This window comes from Tupaia chinensis, unplaced genomic scaffold (genome assembly GCF_000334495.1).
Source record: "Tupaia chinensis unplaced genomic scaffold, TupChi_1.0 Scaffold000117_2, whole genome shotgun sequence".
In the NCBI taxonomy this organism is placed as follows: domain Eukaryota; kingdom Metazoa; phylum Chordata; class Mammalia; order Scandentia; family Tupaiidae; genus Tupaia; species Tupaia belangeri.
Genome location: NW_006159583.1, coordinates 3,112,379 through 3,126,502, shown reverse-complemented (window position 1 = coordinate 3,126,502; position 14,124 = coordinate 3,112,379). Strand labels below are relative to the sequence as shown.

At 38.2% G+C, this 14,124-nt stretch overlaps 1 protein-coding gene across 2 annotated transcripts in view; it reads left to right on the top strand.

Annotated features, from left to right (window-relative positions):
* Positions 1 to 14,124, top strand: part of SAMD3 (sterile alpha motif domain containing 3) — a 60,673-nt gene that overhangs the window by 16,733 nt on the left and 29,816 nt on the right. For both annotated transcript variants that reach the window (XM_027770255.1, XM_027770254.1), the window contains 2 exons: positions 8,952 to 9,137; positions 9,387 to 9,471. In XM_027770255.1, the coding sequence (XP_027626056.1) occupies positions 8,952 to 9,137; positions 9,387 to 9,471 (271 nt within the window). The remainder of the gene's footprint in view (positions 1 to 8,951; positions 9,138 to 9,386; positions 9,472 to 14,124) is intronic.

Genomic DNA, 14,124 nt, shown 5'->3' with positions numbered 1-14,124 from the left:
ATTGGCAGATGTGAAACCCTAGAGATTTAAAACCTAAATTAAAAGCAAATGTTAGCATTTCTTTGATTTATTAAAGCTAAAACCGCCTTTCTTGAAATTACAAAATACATTTAAAAATACCTATTTAATAACTGTAGTAAGCTATATAGCATCAGCTAGGTGCTTATAGTATACTCATTCTACTCAGAGTTTCACGCCTAAAGGCAGACATGTATTCACAGATAGGTATGTACCAGCTGAACTTGCTATTGAGAGTATTTAGAGTATTTAAGAAATTTTGTGAATCAACAAAACGTGAGGGAAAAAGGGAATGGAAAACATCTGTAGACACCTGAGATAGTGTGGGAGGAGGGTGGGAAATGACAGAGGGTGAGATATGGTGGAAAAAAATATATATATATGAAACTAGAAATGGAAAATTATTGGCGATAATATGTATTAAGCTATTACACAGTATATTCTGGATGGCGAACCACATTTTGTATGCTGTGACAATGCTCAGTGAATGAATGTAAATTAATTAATAAAAAAAAATAAAATAAAATAAGAATTTTGAGAATGTAGAGCAAACATTTCCTGAATTGGTGGCCAATACCCTCAGTGGTAGTAACAAAACATCATTTCTTTCATGATCTGTGTGTTCCTTGCAGTGACATTATTCAGTGTTTCCAGAGATGGCGTCTGGCCTTGCTCACTGACATCTCTCTCTTTATGGGGCGTTTCACAGCTTGCTTACTTTGTCTCTTAGCAGTAGAAGACTCTGGCAAAGGTTAAAGTAAAGCAGGTGATTTCGTGGTTACTGACACAACACACAAGCTGCATTTCTGCTTCACTCGTAGTTTGGGAAAGTTTGTTCTTTACTTTGAAGATACGTATCATAACATCCTCTTCTATCCTGGCGTGAGATGACAGTTAATTCTTTATACAAATCTCTAAGCTTTCCCTGTTTAGACTTTTAGATGTTGCTAAGATTACATGCCATTTAGTTTCAGAGTTGATAATAAAAACTGAGCATACTGGGACCAGCAATTGGCATAATGGCTGTGTCACTGGACTCCCAATTAGTTGGCTGTAGTTCAAGTCCTAGACCCAGTGGCTTAAACTATCGCCGGGTGCATGTGCATGCGTGCCCAAGATCCCAAGAGGAGAATGGAGGAGAAGGGATTGCGGCGTGGCCATCACCCCTGGGGGGGTGATTTCTCGCTTTCTGTCTCCCTGTCTCTTTCTGTTTTTCTGGCGAGCGCACATGCTCTATAGCAAAAACCTCTCAAAAACAAAAACAAAAAAAAAATGAAAAACAAAACTGAGCATACCAATGTATACGATATTTTTGTCCATGAAATCCACAGGCTTTGGTGTACAGAGAGATGCAATGAAAATGGGATGACAAAATGGAGTGGCTTGTGGGAACACAATCTTTCAGTTCGGTCCCTGGAAAGCATGGTATTTGTCACTGCTTTCTCTTGTAATAGTGGGAGTTTTGCCATAAGTAGAACTTCAGATGTGAAGACCAAGCCCTGTAGACAGAATAACAGTTCTTTCTAAAACATTCTACTTGTCCCTCGCTCTCTCTGGAGACCAGAAAGCTATGTCCTTTACAATACTAGAAAAGCTTCACAGTTCCTCAAGGTAGCATATATCTCCAAATGATTGCCCTTGGAGAAAGCTATCATTTATGTCTCTGAAATTTGGTGGTGTGGCCATCTTCCCTGGGGGAAAAAATGGCAATTTCTTACTTTCCCTCTCACTGTCTGTCTCTCTCAGGTGAGCACATGTGCCCTAAGGAAAAAAATAAAAATAAAAATAAAAATAAAAAAACCTCTAAAAAAAGAAGTTACATATTTACTTTGATTTTTTCTCATTAAATTTGAAAATCCTATCACCTGTACTATTTGTGGAAAAGAGTGAAAAGAGGATTAAAAAAATTGCCTTTAATTTCATAGTCAACTAAACAGTTTCAACCAAGTAGAAAATTACAGCTCAGAGTCAGCAAGGTAGTATGGTAGCTAAGGTGACATGTCCCACATGGCTGACAGTATGATTCAAGTCCTAGAGCTGGCAGCTTGAAAAACACATCAGGGGGAACCAGCAGTTAGCGTAATGGCTATGTCGCTGGATTCCCACGTAGTCGACCACGGTTCGCGTCCCGGACCCGATGGCTTAGAACTCATGCCGGGCGCGTGTGCGTGCGAGCCCAAGATCCCGAGAGGAGAATGGAGGAGAAGGGATTGCAGCGTGACCATCCCCCCTGGGGGGTGATTTCTCGCTTTTTATCTCTCTGTCTCTCTCTGTCTGTCTGGCGAGCGCACACGCCCTATAGCAAAAACCTCTCAAAAAAAAAAAACCCACACACATCAGGCATGTGTATATATGTATATACAAAATCCCAAGAGGAGGATGGAGAAGAAGGGATTGCAATGACGTTATCACCCGCCCCTCCCAACGAGACGGATGATTTCTCACTTTCCTTCTCTTTTTCCTTTTCTCTCTTTCTCTAGAGAATGTATGCGCCCTACAGCAAGCTAGAAAAAAAAAAAAAGACCTCTCCCCAAAAAATAATTAATAAAAGAATGTATATACAAAATCCCAAGAGGAGGATGGAGAAGAAGGGATTGCAATGACGTTATCACCCGCCCCTCCCAACGAGACGGATGATTTCTCACTTTCCTTCTCTTTTTCCTTTTCTCTCTTTCTCTAGAGAATGTATGCGCCCTACAGCAAGCTAGAAAAAAAAAAAAAGACCTCTCCCCAAAAAATAATTAATAAAAGAAAATTACAGCTGATGCATGCACCCTACAGCAAACTAGGAAAAAAAAAAAAACCTCTCCCCAAAAAATAATTAATAAAAGAAAATTACAGCTCATCCTTTAAATCATTTTAGTGTGTTTTCTTTGAAGTCACTGAACATTGCTATAATAGCTGCTTTAAAATCCTTGCCAACATCTGGATTATCTCAGCATCACACTCAATTGATCTTTACTTTTGAGAATGAATCACATTTTTCTGGCTTTTTGTCTCTTTTTTTGGGGGGGGAGTTGTTACAAATTTTGGATTATATTCTTGGCATTGTGAATATAGCACATGCAGAGACTCTTGATTCTGTTCTATTCACTTAAAGAGTGTTGTTTTTAGTTTGTTTTAGTAAGCAGCAAAATTGGTTGGACTTAAACTAAAAACTGTGCTTTGGGAATCAGCTTAAATCTCAATTCTATCTTTTGGGGCAATACACATGAGTGGTTCAGAATGAACCAGAAAAGTGAATGTTTCATCTACACAATATGTAGTTTCTCATTAGCTCTTTCTTTTCTGGGATTCTCCTTTCCTTTTCTACAGATGTGGTTGCCCCAAACTCTGTCCTTTGATTTTATAGTCCAGAAGGAGTACAAGTGTTCTTTCAGAGTTTTAGCACCCTGCCCGAGGCCTGCCTTCAGGCCAAAGCCATGCAAAAGGAAACTTATATAATGCCATATATCTTCTATAATTTCAAATACTTCCAAAATATAGGCTTTTTCACATCTGATTTTTTCACTCTCTAATGTTTTCATTTAATTTTTTTCCCAATGTTTATGGTTAATGCATCTGGGTTAGTCAGTTCAGTGTGAGCTTATCAGGCCATTGCAGAAACGGAACCCTGCTCACTCTGCTCTCAGACTCTTAAAGTCGTCCACACTTGAAAAATGAAGGTCTGTTCTAGTGGGGTAGCATGAACCATGGAGAGAATTAGACTGATGCAGGTAATAATGTGTAGAGAGGTTTATAATGACACCTGAGAATAAAGATAAAAGAACTTTAAGATATTGAGCCCAAGTTTCTAAGAGAAAGAAATGGAACAAAAGAAAAAGAGTGATTAGCATGCTTCTAGTCAGCGCAGGCTGCAATAACATAATACCATGGAGAAGATGGCTTACACAGCGGAAGTGCATTTTCTCACAGTTTTGAAGGCTGCAAGATCAAGGTCAAGGTGCTGAGCAGTTTGGTTTCCGATGAGAGCCCTCTTCCTGGCTTGTCGATGTTCTCCTGCTCCCTGTGTCCTCACACAGAGCAGAGGGAGAGCGCTCTGCTGTCTCTTCTTATAAGAATATTAATCCTGTCATATCAGAGCTCCACCTTTGTGACCTCATTTAATCTAAATTACTTCCATAAAGGCGTGTTTCAGGGGGGATAGTGTAAGGAAATAAATTGAGGAAAACAGAGAAGCAGGACATTTATAGGACACAGAAATGAATTATTATCTGTGGATGATAGCGTGTTTTGTATCCTCAACTGGACTGGTGTGAAGTGTAGTCATGTTGGGTAAATTCAATTCACATGCTAAGTGATATATAGTGATTAAATGTAAATAATAAAATAAAATAAACATATAGTCATATTGGAGGTTAGGGTTTCAATATGTAAAATTTGGAAGAAACAAATGGGAACCTGTTTTTTAAAACAAGACAATGAATTATTTTGAACATGTTGAGTATGCAATGAATGATGTGTAGTTGCTGTTGGAGATCTCAGTTGGGATGCGGAAAAGAGAAGATTATGAAAAGAAAAGATTATAGAAGATAGATTTATAAACTCTCGACACAGCTCTCAAAGTTGAGGCCATGGGGCTGGGTGAGTTCTCTGAAGGAGAAAGCACTAATTGATACAGAGAATTAAGGGGACAAGGACCAAGTCCACTGAAAATACTCATGGAGGTGAAAGAGGAATAAGTCAGCAGATAAACAAGTTGTCAGAGAGATAGGGAAGTAAAATGGTGTCAAGAAAGATAAGAATGAGAAAAAGGTTGTGAGGAAGTGGTCAACAGAGAGGTCTTAAAAAGGCCATCATCCAAAGGCCCTGGATTTTTAAGTTTGTTACTTCTTTTATGAGAGAGAGACAAAGACAGCATCCCTAACTGGGTCTCGATGCTATGATCTATCCCCAGCCTTCCATCAGCCCTGGATCATAGGTTCATGATGACCCAGCATTCTCAGGAAGGTCTTTGGACTTGAACCATCAATCTTCATAAGAGGGATTGCCTCACAGATTGTGGTGTTTCATGCTGTACCATTGTCTAGACTCCTGGATTTGTAGATTAGGACATCATTATTGACTTTTGAAGGTGCAGTCTCAGTTATGTGATTGGGAAGAGATTAAAATGACAGAGGTTTTTTGTTTTTTGTTTTCTAAAAAAAGCAGGATGGGCTGATATGAAGTACATGGTTGGAGCATAAATGGGGAGTTGGATTACAAAGGTAGTGAGTGCAATAAAGAGCCACTGAAGTGTCCAAAAATTGAATTCAGCCCTGCTCAGATAGTTACTTCTTCCAGCTGACCTTGTACATTCTTTCAACAAAAATCATTGTGTGTCAACTCTGCTGGGCAATGTCATGTTCACTGGAGGTAAAACAAAAGTTCCCTGTCCTCCCATACCACCTATACCTCTTCCACTTCTACCAGGGGCAAACTGCTGATCTTCTGTGCAGATTTTCCATAGAGAGCTGGTGCTCACCTGGACCCGTTCTAAATAAGGCCATCTTCCTTGTCCTGTGGAGCCCTATCAGGGCATGCTGTCTTTTCTTTGGAAGCAAGAGAATAATTTGGTTATTTTCCTCTTTTATTAAAGGGAGACAAATTGGAATCAATCAGATTTTTCATCAAAATGCACACTGCAACATTTTTTAAAATTAGCACATGATGTGGGACCAGCAGATGGCATAATGGTTACATCACTGGACTCCCAAGTAGTCGACCACAGTTCAAGTCCTGGATCTGGTGGCTTAAAACTCATTTAAGGCACTCATGCATGCATGCCCAAAATACCAAGCAGAGAATGGAGGAGAAGAGGTTGTGGTGTGGCATCCCCCCTGCGGGGTGATTTCTCCCTTTCTGTCTCTCGGTCTTTCCAGTGAGCACATATGCTCTGTAGCAAAAATATCTCTAAAAAATATTAGCACATAATGAAGTAATGATACAGGTCCTAATGTTTGGGACCAAAAGTGTTTTGGATTTTGGATTTTTAGATTTTTGGAATATCTGTATATGTATAACGAAATATCTTGGAGACAGTACCCAAGTCTAAACACAAAATGCATTTATGTCTCATGTATAGTGTATACACCTGAAGGTAATTTTATATAGTATTTTTGTATTGTTGTATTTTGACCACAACTCATCACATGAGTTCAGGTGTGAAATTTTCCACTTTTACTTTCTGGTTGCACTTAAAAGGTGAAACTTTGGAGCACATAGGATTTCAATTTTCAGATTAAAGATGCTCAATGTGTACTGTCAATTATCAAACACCTCAATCTGACTTCATTCTAAGTTATATTTTATTACAAATACAATCTCTACATATAAACCGACTGTTTAGTAAGCAGTAGGTTCTAATTCATTTGGCTGGGGCCAGTCCAAGCCATTACCATATTAACAAGCTTTCCAGCGAATCTTACTGTGCACCCAGGATTGAGAGTCACTGGATTAGAGATCCATGGTTTCATGGCACTTACTTTGTTGGAGAGCCCTGGCACTGAGATGGAAACAGAAATTTTAGTGTCCTCAATTTGGGAGTGTTATCTGCTTCGTGCCCTTGCTGTAGGTTGATTTCTACTGGTGATCTGCCCAATTCTAGCTTGATAAAGATTTTATAAGCTATCTTGATCTCACAGTATTCTTTAATCCATTGCAAATATAATTTGCAGATGGGAAATGATTGTGCCTACAGTTATCTACTCTCAAATTAGAATGTACTTTTAATTTCTGATGAGTCACTTTTCTTGTGTAATACTCGTTTTTGTCTCATACTAGTTGTCATAACTTGAGTTTCTAGTCACTCCCATAGTACCTTGTTATATTGTTTTAATGCAAAGTAAAGAAAAATCTGAGGCCTCTGATTCTGCCTAATAACTCTATTTGGAGTATCTGGCTTTGATAGATCCTACATGTGTCTAGCTATATTCTGGATATTGCGAAGAACTAATACCATGCTATGTAGTCACCACCCTTGAAGAAAAAGAAGACATATAGAAAAAAATATGTAGAACAAGAAGTCAAAAGTTGTGCTAAGCCTTTTATAGCATTGGAAAATTGAAGTTATCATTGATGTGTTAACACAACCTCAAACGCCTGAAGGGGTCATGTAGCTAGCTTAGCTACCTTGAAACTCAAGGAGAAAACGAACCGGATACTAAAATATTTCAAAATAAAACTTAGCATCTGCCCAATTTCATTACATTTTTGTTTTTTAAATCCTGGAAAGGCACAAAACACAGCCAACAAAACTTACCCTTACTTTATAACCTCTGGTTCTTTAGATAGAGATAACTTGGCTATGGCCTAGTAGAAGGAAATGGAGATTGTAGAGCAGTAATTGGTATTGATAGACCCCCAGTAGTTATTGTTGAATGAATGAATGAGAGAGAAAAATAGTTCGGGCTGAAGCAAAGATTTATGTATGAACGTTGTCTGGTACTGTCATGAATGAAGTATTCACACTATTCTCAAGAGAAGCTAGATCTGACACTGTGATCACAGTCTGAATACCTGGCCTGGTCAGTCTGAAATACAGGCACATGTGCAAGTGCCCAAGATCCAACAAAATGGGGGATAGGAGAAAGGGAATCACAGCATCACAGACCCTGCGGAAGATGCTTATCTGCTTCTCTCTCTTTCTCTTCTCCCTCCCTTTCCTCTCTCCCTCTCTTACATTCATGTGCATATAGTCTATCATTAATAAAGAAAAAATTATTTTAGAAAAGGATTAAATTATTGGTACACTCATTTGACTCAGAACATATTTTCACTGAAAAATCAAAGGGAGCTTATCGTTAAAAGAGATGAGAGTGCTTTTTCCTGCTTGCTTTATTCTACTTATTCTAATGCAGTCATGCATTCTCATAAAGAATTACCTAAAATGATAAAGAAGCTTGGCCTTACGAAACTCATCGGGATTTTGTTTGAACCACTAAGGATTCTATGGTTGTCAGAAAATTAACTGACTTAAGCTAATTTAGGAAATCTTTCTGTTCTTCTACTTGCCTGGTTTCTGTTCCTTCTTCCACTTCATCCCAATCAATCCCATTAGTGAAAGACGTTGAAAGCTACCAAGTGCCTTTGATTCACTGTTCCATAGAAATTTTACTTTAGATTTTTCTTTTTACATACCCAATGATCACTCACTCACTTTAAGGTTTTAAAGTGGTTCTGTTACTTAATTTTGTAAACAGCCTTATTGACAATTTATATAACATAAAATTCACCTCTTTAAAGTGTACAGCTCAGTTCATCTTAGCAAATTTATATGGTTGTCCAGCCATCAGCACAATTCATTTTGGCTACCCTCTACCTGATCTGCTTTCTGTAGTTATAGCTTTCCATAGCCTGTGTAGAACCTTCATCTGAAAGAAATAAGCATATCTGATATTTGTTTTTAACTTAAAAACAACAACTACCTAATTAAAACAGCCGAAGACCAACTGAATTAAGTGGATCTTGTATTTCATTATAAACAGAAGCAAAATAAATAAATTAGAAGAATTAATTATCTATTCTCTTGAGCAGGTACTAAGGTTTTGTGGTGGTATCTCATTTGCTTTGCTGATCTGCAACTTATTTTATTTACTTTTTTTTGTTGTTTAGATATCTGATTTTTGTTTGGAGGTATGTGTTACATGTTACCCCTTCAAGAGATACAGATTAGTATTCTTTCTAACCTCAGACTTTATTCTAAAGTTTACATTAGTACAACACTTTTTTTCAGAATATAAATATTTGTGTCTGTGCAAGGGGAAAGAAATCAGTCACTTAATGAGTCATCAAACATTGTGAATGGATGGATGAAGGAATGGAAGATAGACTGATGGCATCTATACATATAGGTCTCAGGAAACTGGTTTATATAGGTTCTCCAGGAGTAAGGAATTATTACATTGCATATATTTGAAGTCAAATATCACTTTTTGTATGCTTTTATTTCACAGAAGAAAGGTGAAGCATGTCCTAGCAAGGAATAAAGTATTACAGTGGACAAAGTCCTATACTTTACCAGAGTTCCCCTATGACGTCAAATGCCTGTTAGCAGAGCAGAAGTGTCCCGATCACAGCATGAGGATAAGGATCATTGAGCTTCTCCAGGCTGACATGACTAAGTATCTGGAAGGTTCACTGTAAGTAATAACAGGACAGACTTACCAATTCGGGAGAGGGTATGCTTTCAAAGTAGAATTCCTTCGGAATCAACTGTCTTCAGATTTTACATGTCATATTGATAATACATCCAATGTTGCCCAATATTTGAATGCCTATTTTGTTATAAAGGGAGACCTGAAGGTAAATGAGTGTAATTTAGAGTCATCTTAAAGGAAGGAATGTGGGCTGCTTGACTTGCAATGTATCCTCTTTGTCATGGTGAACAGGTATCCCACGACCCAGCAGTACAATGATGTGGTCAATGCCCTACTGCAAGCATACCCTTTCCTGGATGAGGACGGCTGTGGCTTTGTAAGTGACCGTGCAGCACCATCCTGCTAATCAAGGTCCATTTAAAAGTAATAGCCTTGTGTTATTGTCCAGTAACTTGGGCCCTCACCCCTTTCTCCTAGATCTATTTCTCTCTCTTGGTCTGTCAATCTAGTTCTGTCTGATTCTCTTTGTCCATTTCTCTCCTCCGTTACCTTTTTTTTTTTTTTTTTTTTTTTTTTTGTCTCTGCTCAGTGTCTTTCTGGTTTTGTTTGTTTGCTTTTTCCTGTTTCTCTGCTTTGTTCTTTCTTTCTTTCTTTTTTTTTTTTTTTTTTTGAGAGGTTTTTCACTATAGGTCGCGTGCGCTCACCAGACAGACGGAGAGAGACATAGAGACAGAAAGCGAGAAATCACCCCCCAGGGGGGATGGTCACGCTGTAATCCCTTCTCCTCCATTCTCCTTTCGGGAACTTGGGCACACACGCACACGCACCCGGTGTGAGTTTTAAGCCACCAGGTCCGGGACATGAACCGCGGTCGACTACGTGGGAGTCCAGCGACAAAGCCATAACGCTAACTGCTGGTTCCCTGTTCTTTCTTTTTTTTGAGAGAGAGATTTTTGTTATACAGTGGGTATACTCACCAGAGGGAGAGAGGCCAGAGAAAGAGAGGCAGAGAGACAGAGAGATAGAAAGTGAGAAATTATCCCCCAATGGGGGATGGCCATGCCACTCCTCTCAGAATTTTGGCCACATGCACACACTTGTCTGGTGTGAGTTTGAAGCCTCTGGGTCTGAGACTCAAACAACAGTTGATCAAGTGGGAGTCCATCAACCTAACTATTATACTATCTGTTCATCCTTCTTTGACTCTTTCTTTGATTTATACTCTGTTCTTCTTTGTGGCACCTTCTCTATCACTCTCTTCCTGGTGTTCACTTGTCCCCTTTGTTTCTGTCTGTTGTCATCTTTCTGTCTCTCAAAATTGCTTTGGAAGCTGATGTGTAATGATGAGTCCCTAAGAAGGGTCTTTAGGGAACGTGGTACATAGAGGAATGAGACTGCAGCTGTGCTAGGGCTGTCATCAGTCGAGTGTTCCTTGCCTCCAAGCAGACAAGTGAAGGAGTTTGAGGTCTTGTCCTCTAGTCTCTCCTGGACCACTTATGTCTCTACTGTCATGTTAAAACAGATCCTAATGATGTTCAGGGGCAGCAGTTCTAAACTCTGGGTGCATATTACAATTCCCAGAGGTTCTGGTTTAATTAATTGGAGCACTAGTAGTTTTAGAAGTTCTCAGAATGATTCTACTGTACACCCAGAGTTCAGGATTTCTGCTTGAGGGGGTTCAAAACAACTATGCTATTTGGACCTGCCTATTTCTTGGGATTAAAAGACTGATGGTTTCATTACACAATAATGTGCATATATTTAACAAAGTAATATATATATATATTTAATATGTTGAGCTATATTTTTTTTTTTTGGAGAGATTTTCGCTATAGGGCACGTGCGCTCGCCAGACAGACAGAGAGAGACATAGAGACAGAAAGCGAGAAATCACCCCCCAGGGGGGATGGTCACACCGCAATCCCTTCTCCTCCATTCTCCTCTTGGGATCTTGGGCACGCACGCACACGCGCCCGGCGTGAGTTTTAAGCCTCCGGGTCTGGGATGCGAACCGCGGTCGACTACGTGGGAGCCCAGCGACATAGCCATTACGCTAACTGCTGGTTCCCAAGCTATACATTTTTTAATACTTTTTTTTTTAACATTTTTCCTAGAGGTTTTTGCTATAGGGCACGTGCACTTGCCAGAAAGACAGAGAGACAGAAAGTGAGAAATCACCTCCCAGGGGGGATGGCCACACTGCAATCCCTTCTCTTCCATTTTCTTGGGATCTTGGGTACGCATGCACACGCGCCCAGCATGACTTTAAGCCACAGGGTCCGGGACTCGAACCGCAGTCAAGTACAGAGATTAGCTACATAGCCATTACGCTAATTGCCGGTCCCTTGAGCTATACAATTAAAAATAGTTAAGAAAGCAATTAAAATATAAGTGTTTTTGGCAACACAACTATATGATTTAAGAAATAAATATGAAGAACAATAGCTATGTAGATGTAAGATATGCTGTCTTTATTCCTTGTATCTTCATGTGCCAAATGCATACACTTTTGTAGACCTCACTAAGATAAGTGTAGTTTTGTATAATGCAAAAATTTCATGAAAAATCCATATTATGAACAACACTATGCATGGATTTCAAAACCCTTTTGCATCAGAAACACACTCATATTATAATTCCATTTTCATGGAATTTTTGAAGACCCCTTTGTATTTATACATTTAAAGTATATATATAATAAAATATTATATGTTGTTCTTTCTTGCAGATATAGAATTTAAGCAATTAGCTCCAATTTGAGCAACAAAGGATCAATGCCAATATCTGTCAAAGTAAAAACATTTAAAGCCTCTATTTTTCCTTCTTTCTTTCCTCCCTTCCTTCTTTCTGTTTGTATTTCTAAGAAAGAGTTCATTATGTATGGACAGAATTATAGAACTTTCTGAAAAGGAGAGGGCCTGGAAGAGTCTTTTTTAAACTATCAGACTTGTATCGTATGACTAGAAATAGTAATACTTGAAGCCAAGGCTAGAATTCATATATCCTTGCTTCTAGGCTGACATCCTGTCTAAAATATGCTGCATATAAAGCATACTACAAAATAAATAAAATATTCTCTAAAATAACATGAACCAACAAAACAATAACAAACAAAGCTAAGGCTCCAACAGTGACCATCATGCCCATAGGGGTGGCAAATTGATTCTCAGGATTCTTTCTGTACTCAGGATATACTATTTGCCAACTAATCAGTGTTAGTGTGTATAAAACTAGTTGCACTTAAAATTAAAAAAAGAAATTGTTGAATAAGTTATACATTTTGTAGCTCAAAATCCAAAAGCTACAAACAGGTATACTAAAAATATCTCCCTCCCACCCCTGTCCTCCAGTCACCTAATACTCCTCCCAGAAGTAACCAATGTTATGTTATTAAGATGCCTTTCAGAGAATCTTTGCATAGTGTGTGTGTGTGTGTGTGTGTGTGTGTGTGTGTGTATGTGCAAATCTATATCCATCCAAAAACATTTTGATCTTTAGATTCATGGTTATCAAAATATGACATATACAAAGTACTGAATAATGCTTACTTTGCTCTTAGTGCATTTTACCCACATCTGTTCCCAGAGGGATTAACTAAAGATGATTAACTGATAAAGAAACATGGAAAAGTGCTTAGCAAGTTATAGCTATGTTTGCACACACAGAGTAGAAGGGACAATGCTGGCACGTAGACAAATGTTTACCCAAATTCTCCCTGAAAGCTTATATAAGTTTGAATTCCTATTGTTACAATGGGAGATGTAGAAAATTTCTTAGAATATTAATGTGTATGTGTGTGTGTGAGAGAGAGAGAGAGAGAGAGAGGAAAGGAGAATGCTTGATTATTTTTAGGGCTATTCTTATTTTTCAACTTTTTATTTTGAAAAATTCTAAATTTGCACAAAAGTTGAAAGAGAGCTATAGTGATATTCCTATAACCTTCACCGAGACAGAGGTTTCTCAACCTCTACACTGTTTACATTTGGGACTGGAGAATTCTTTGGGGTTGGGGCTTTCCTGTGTATTGTAGAATATTTAGCAGCATCCTCGGCACCCACAAAGTGTGAGTAACAACCCCTATCCTATACACCCCAGTCATAACAACCAAAGATGTCCTTAAACATAACCAAACGTCTCCTAAGAGCATAGACGGGACAAGGCCACTGCACTGGTTGAAGATCACTGATCTATCAGAGACTCACTGGGTACTAGCATTTACCCCATGCATCTTTCTTCTCTCATATTGATTTGTTTTGGATGAACATTTGAAAGCAAGTTACAGATGTCATTCCTAAATACCTAAGCATCTATCTTATAAAAATGAGAATGCTCTCCTATATGAAGGTACCTCAAATATTTTGTAGAAAAATGAAAACATGAATTTATTTTAAATCCATGCATAGTTTTTTTATAACATGCATTTTCCATGAACTTTTTGAAGAACACATGTAACCACAATACCATTTCTATAACTACGTAAACAAAAATTGCATAATATCATATACAGTGTATTGGGTTGTCAGAAAAGTCATGCTATATCTTTCCTGTTTTACTATGCAAAAATGTTTCGTGACTTTTCTGACGTCAGAAAAGTCATGCTATATCTTTCCTGTTTTTCTATGCAAAAATGTTTCATGACTTTTCTGACAACCCACTATGTTCACATTTCTCTCATTATTAAGAATGTAAAAAAATGAAGACAAAAAAGAAACATTTGAAAATATTTTTGTGATAAAATGTAAACAAGGATTATGCACAGGACTTGTTTGTTACTGGTATGTCTCTAATTTCTTTTTGTCTAGAATAGCCTCTCAGCTTTTTTTTCCCTTTTTCCTGACAAGTACTTTTTGTGTAAGTCTAGCCCAGTTGCTGCATAAGATGATCTGTATTCTGTGTTCATCTGAATGTTTCTTAGTGATTATATTTGGGTTTAAAATGCAGGTCAGAGATCTCCTGGCGATGCTGTGGACTTGATGTGTCTCAGCAGGAGGCTCATAATTTCAGGGTTGTTTTATATTTCAGAGTGACT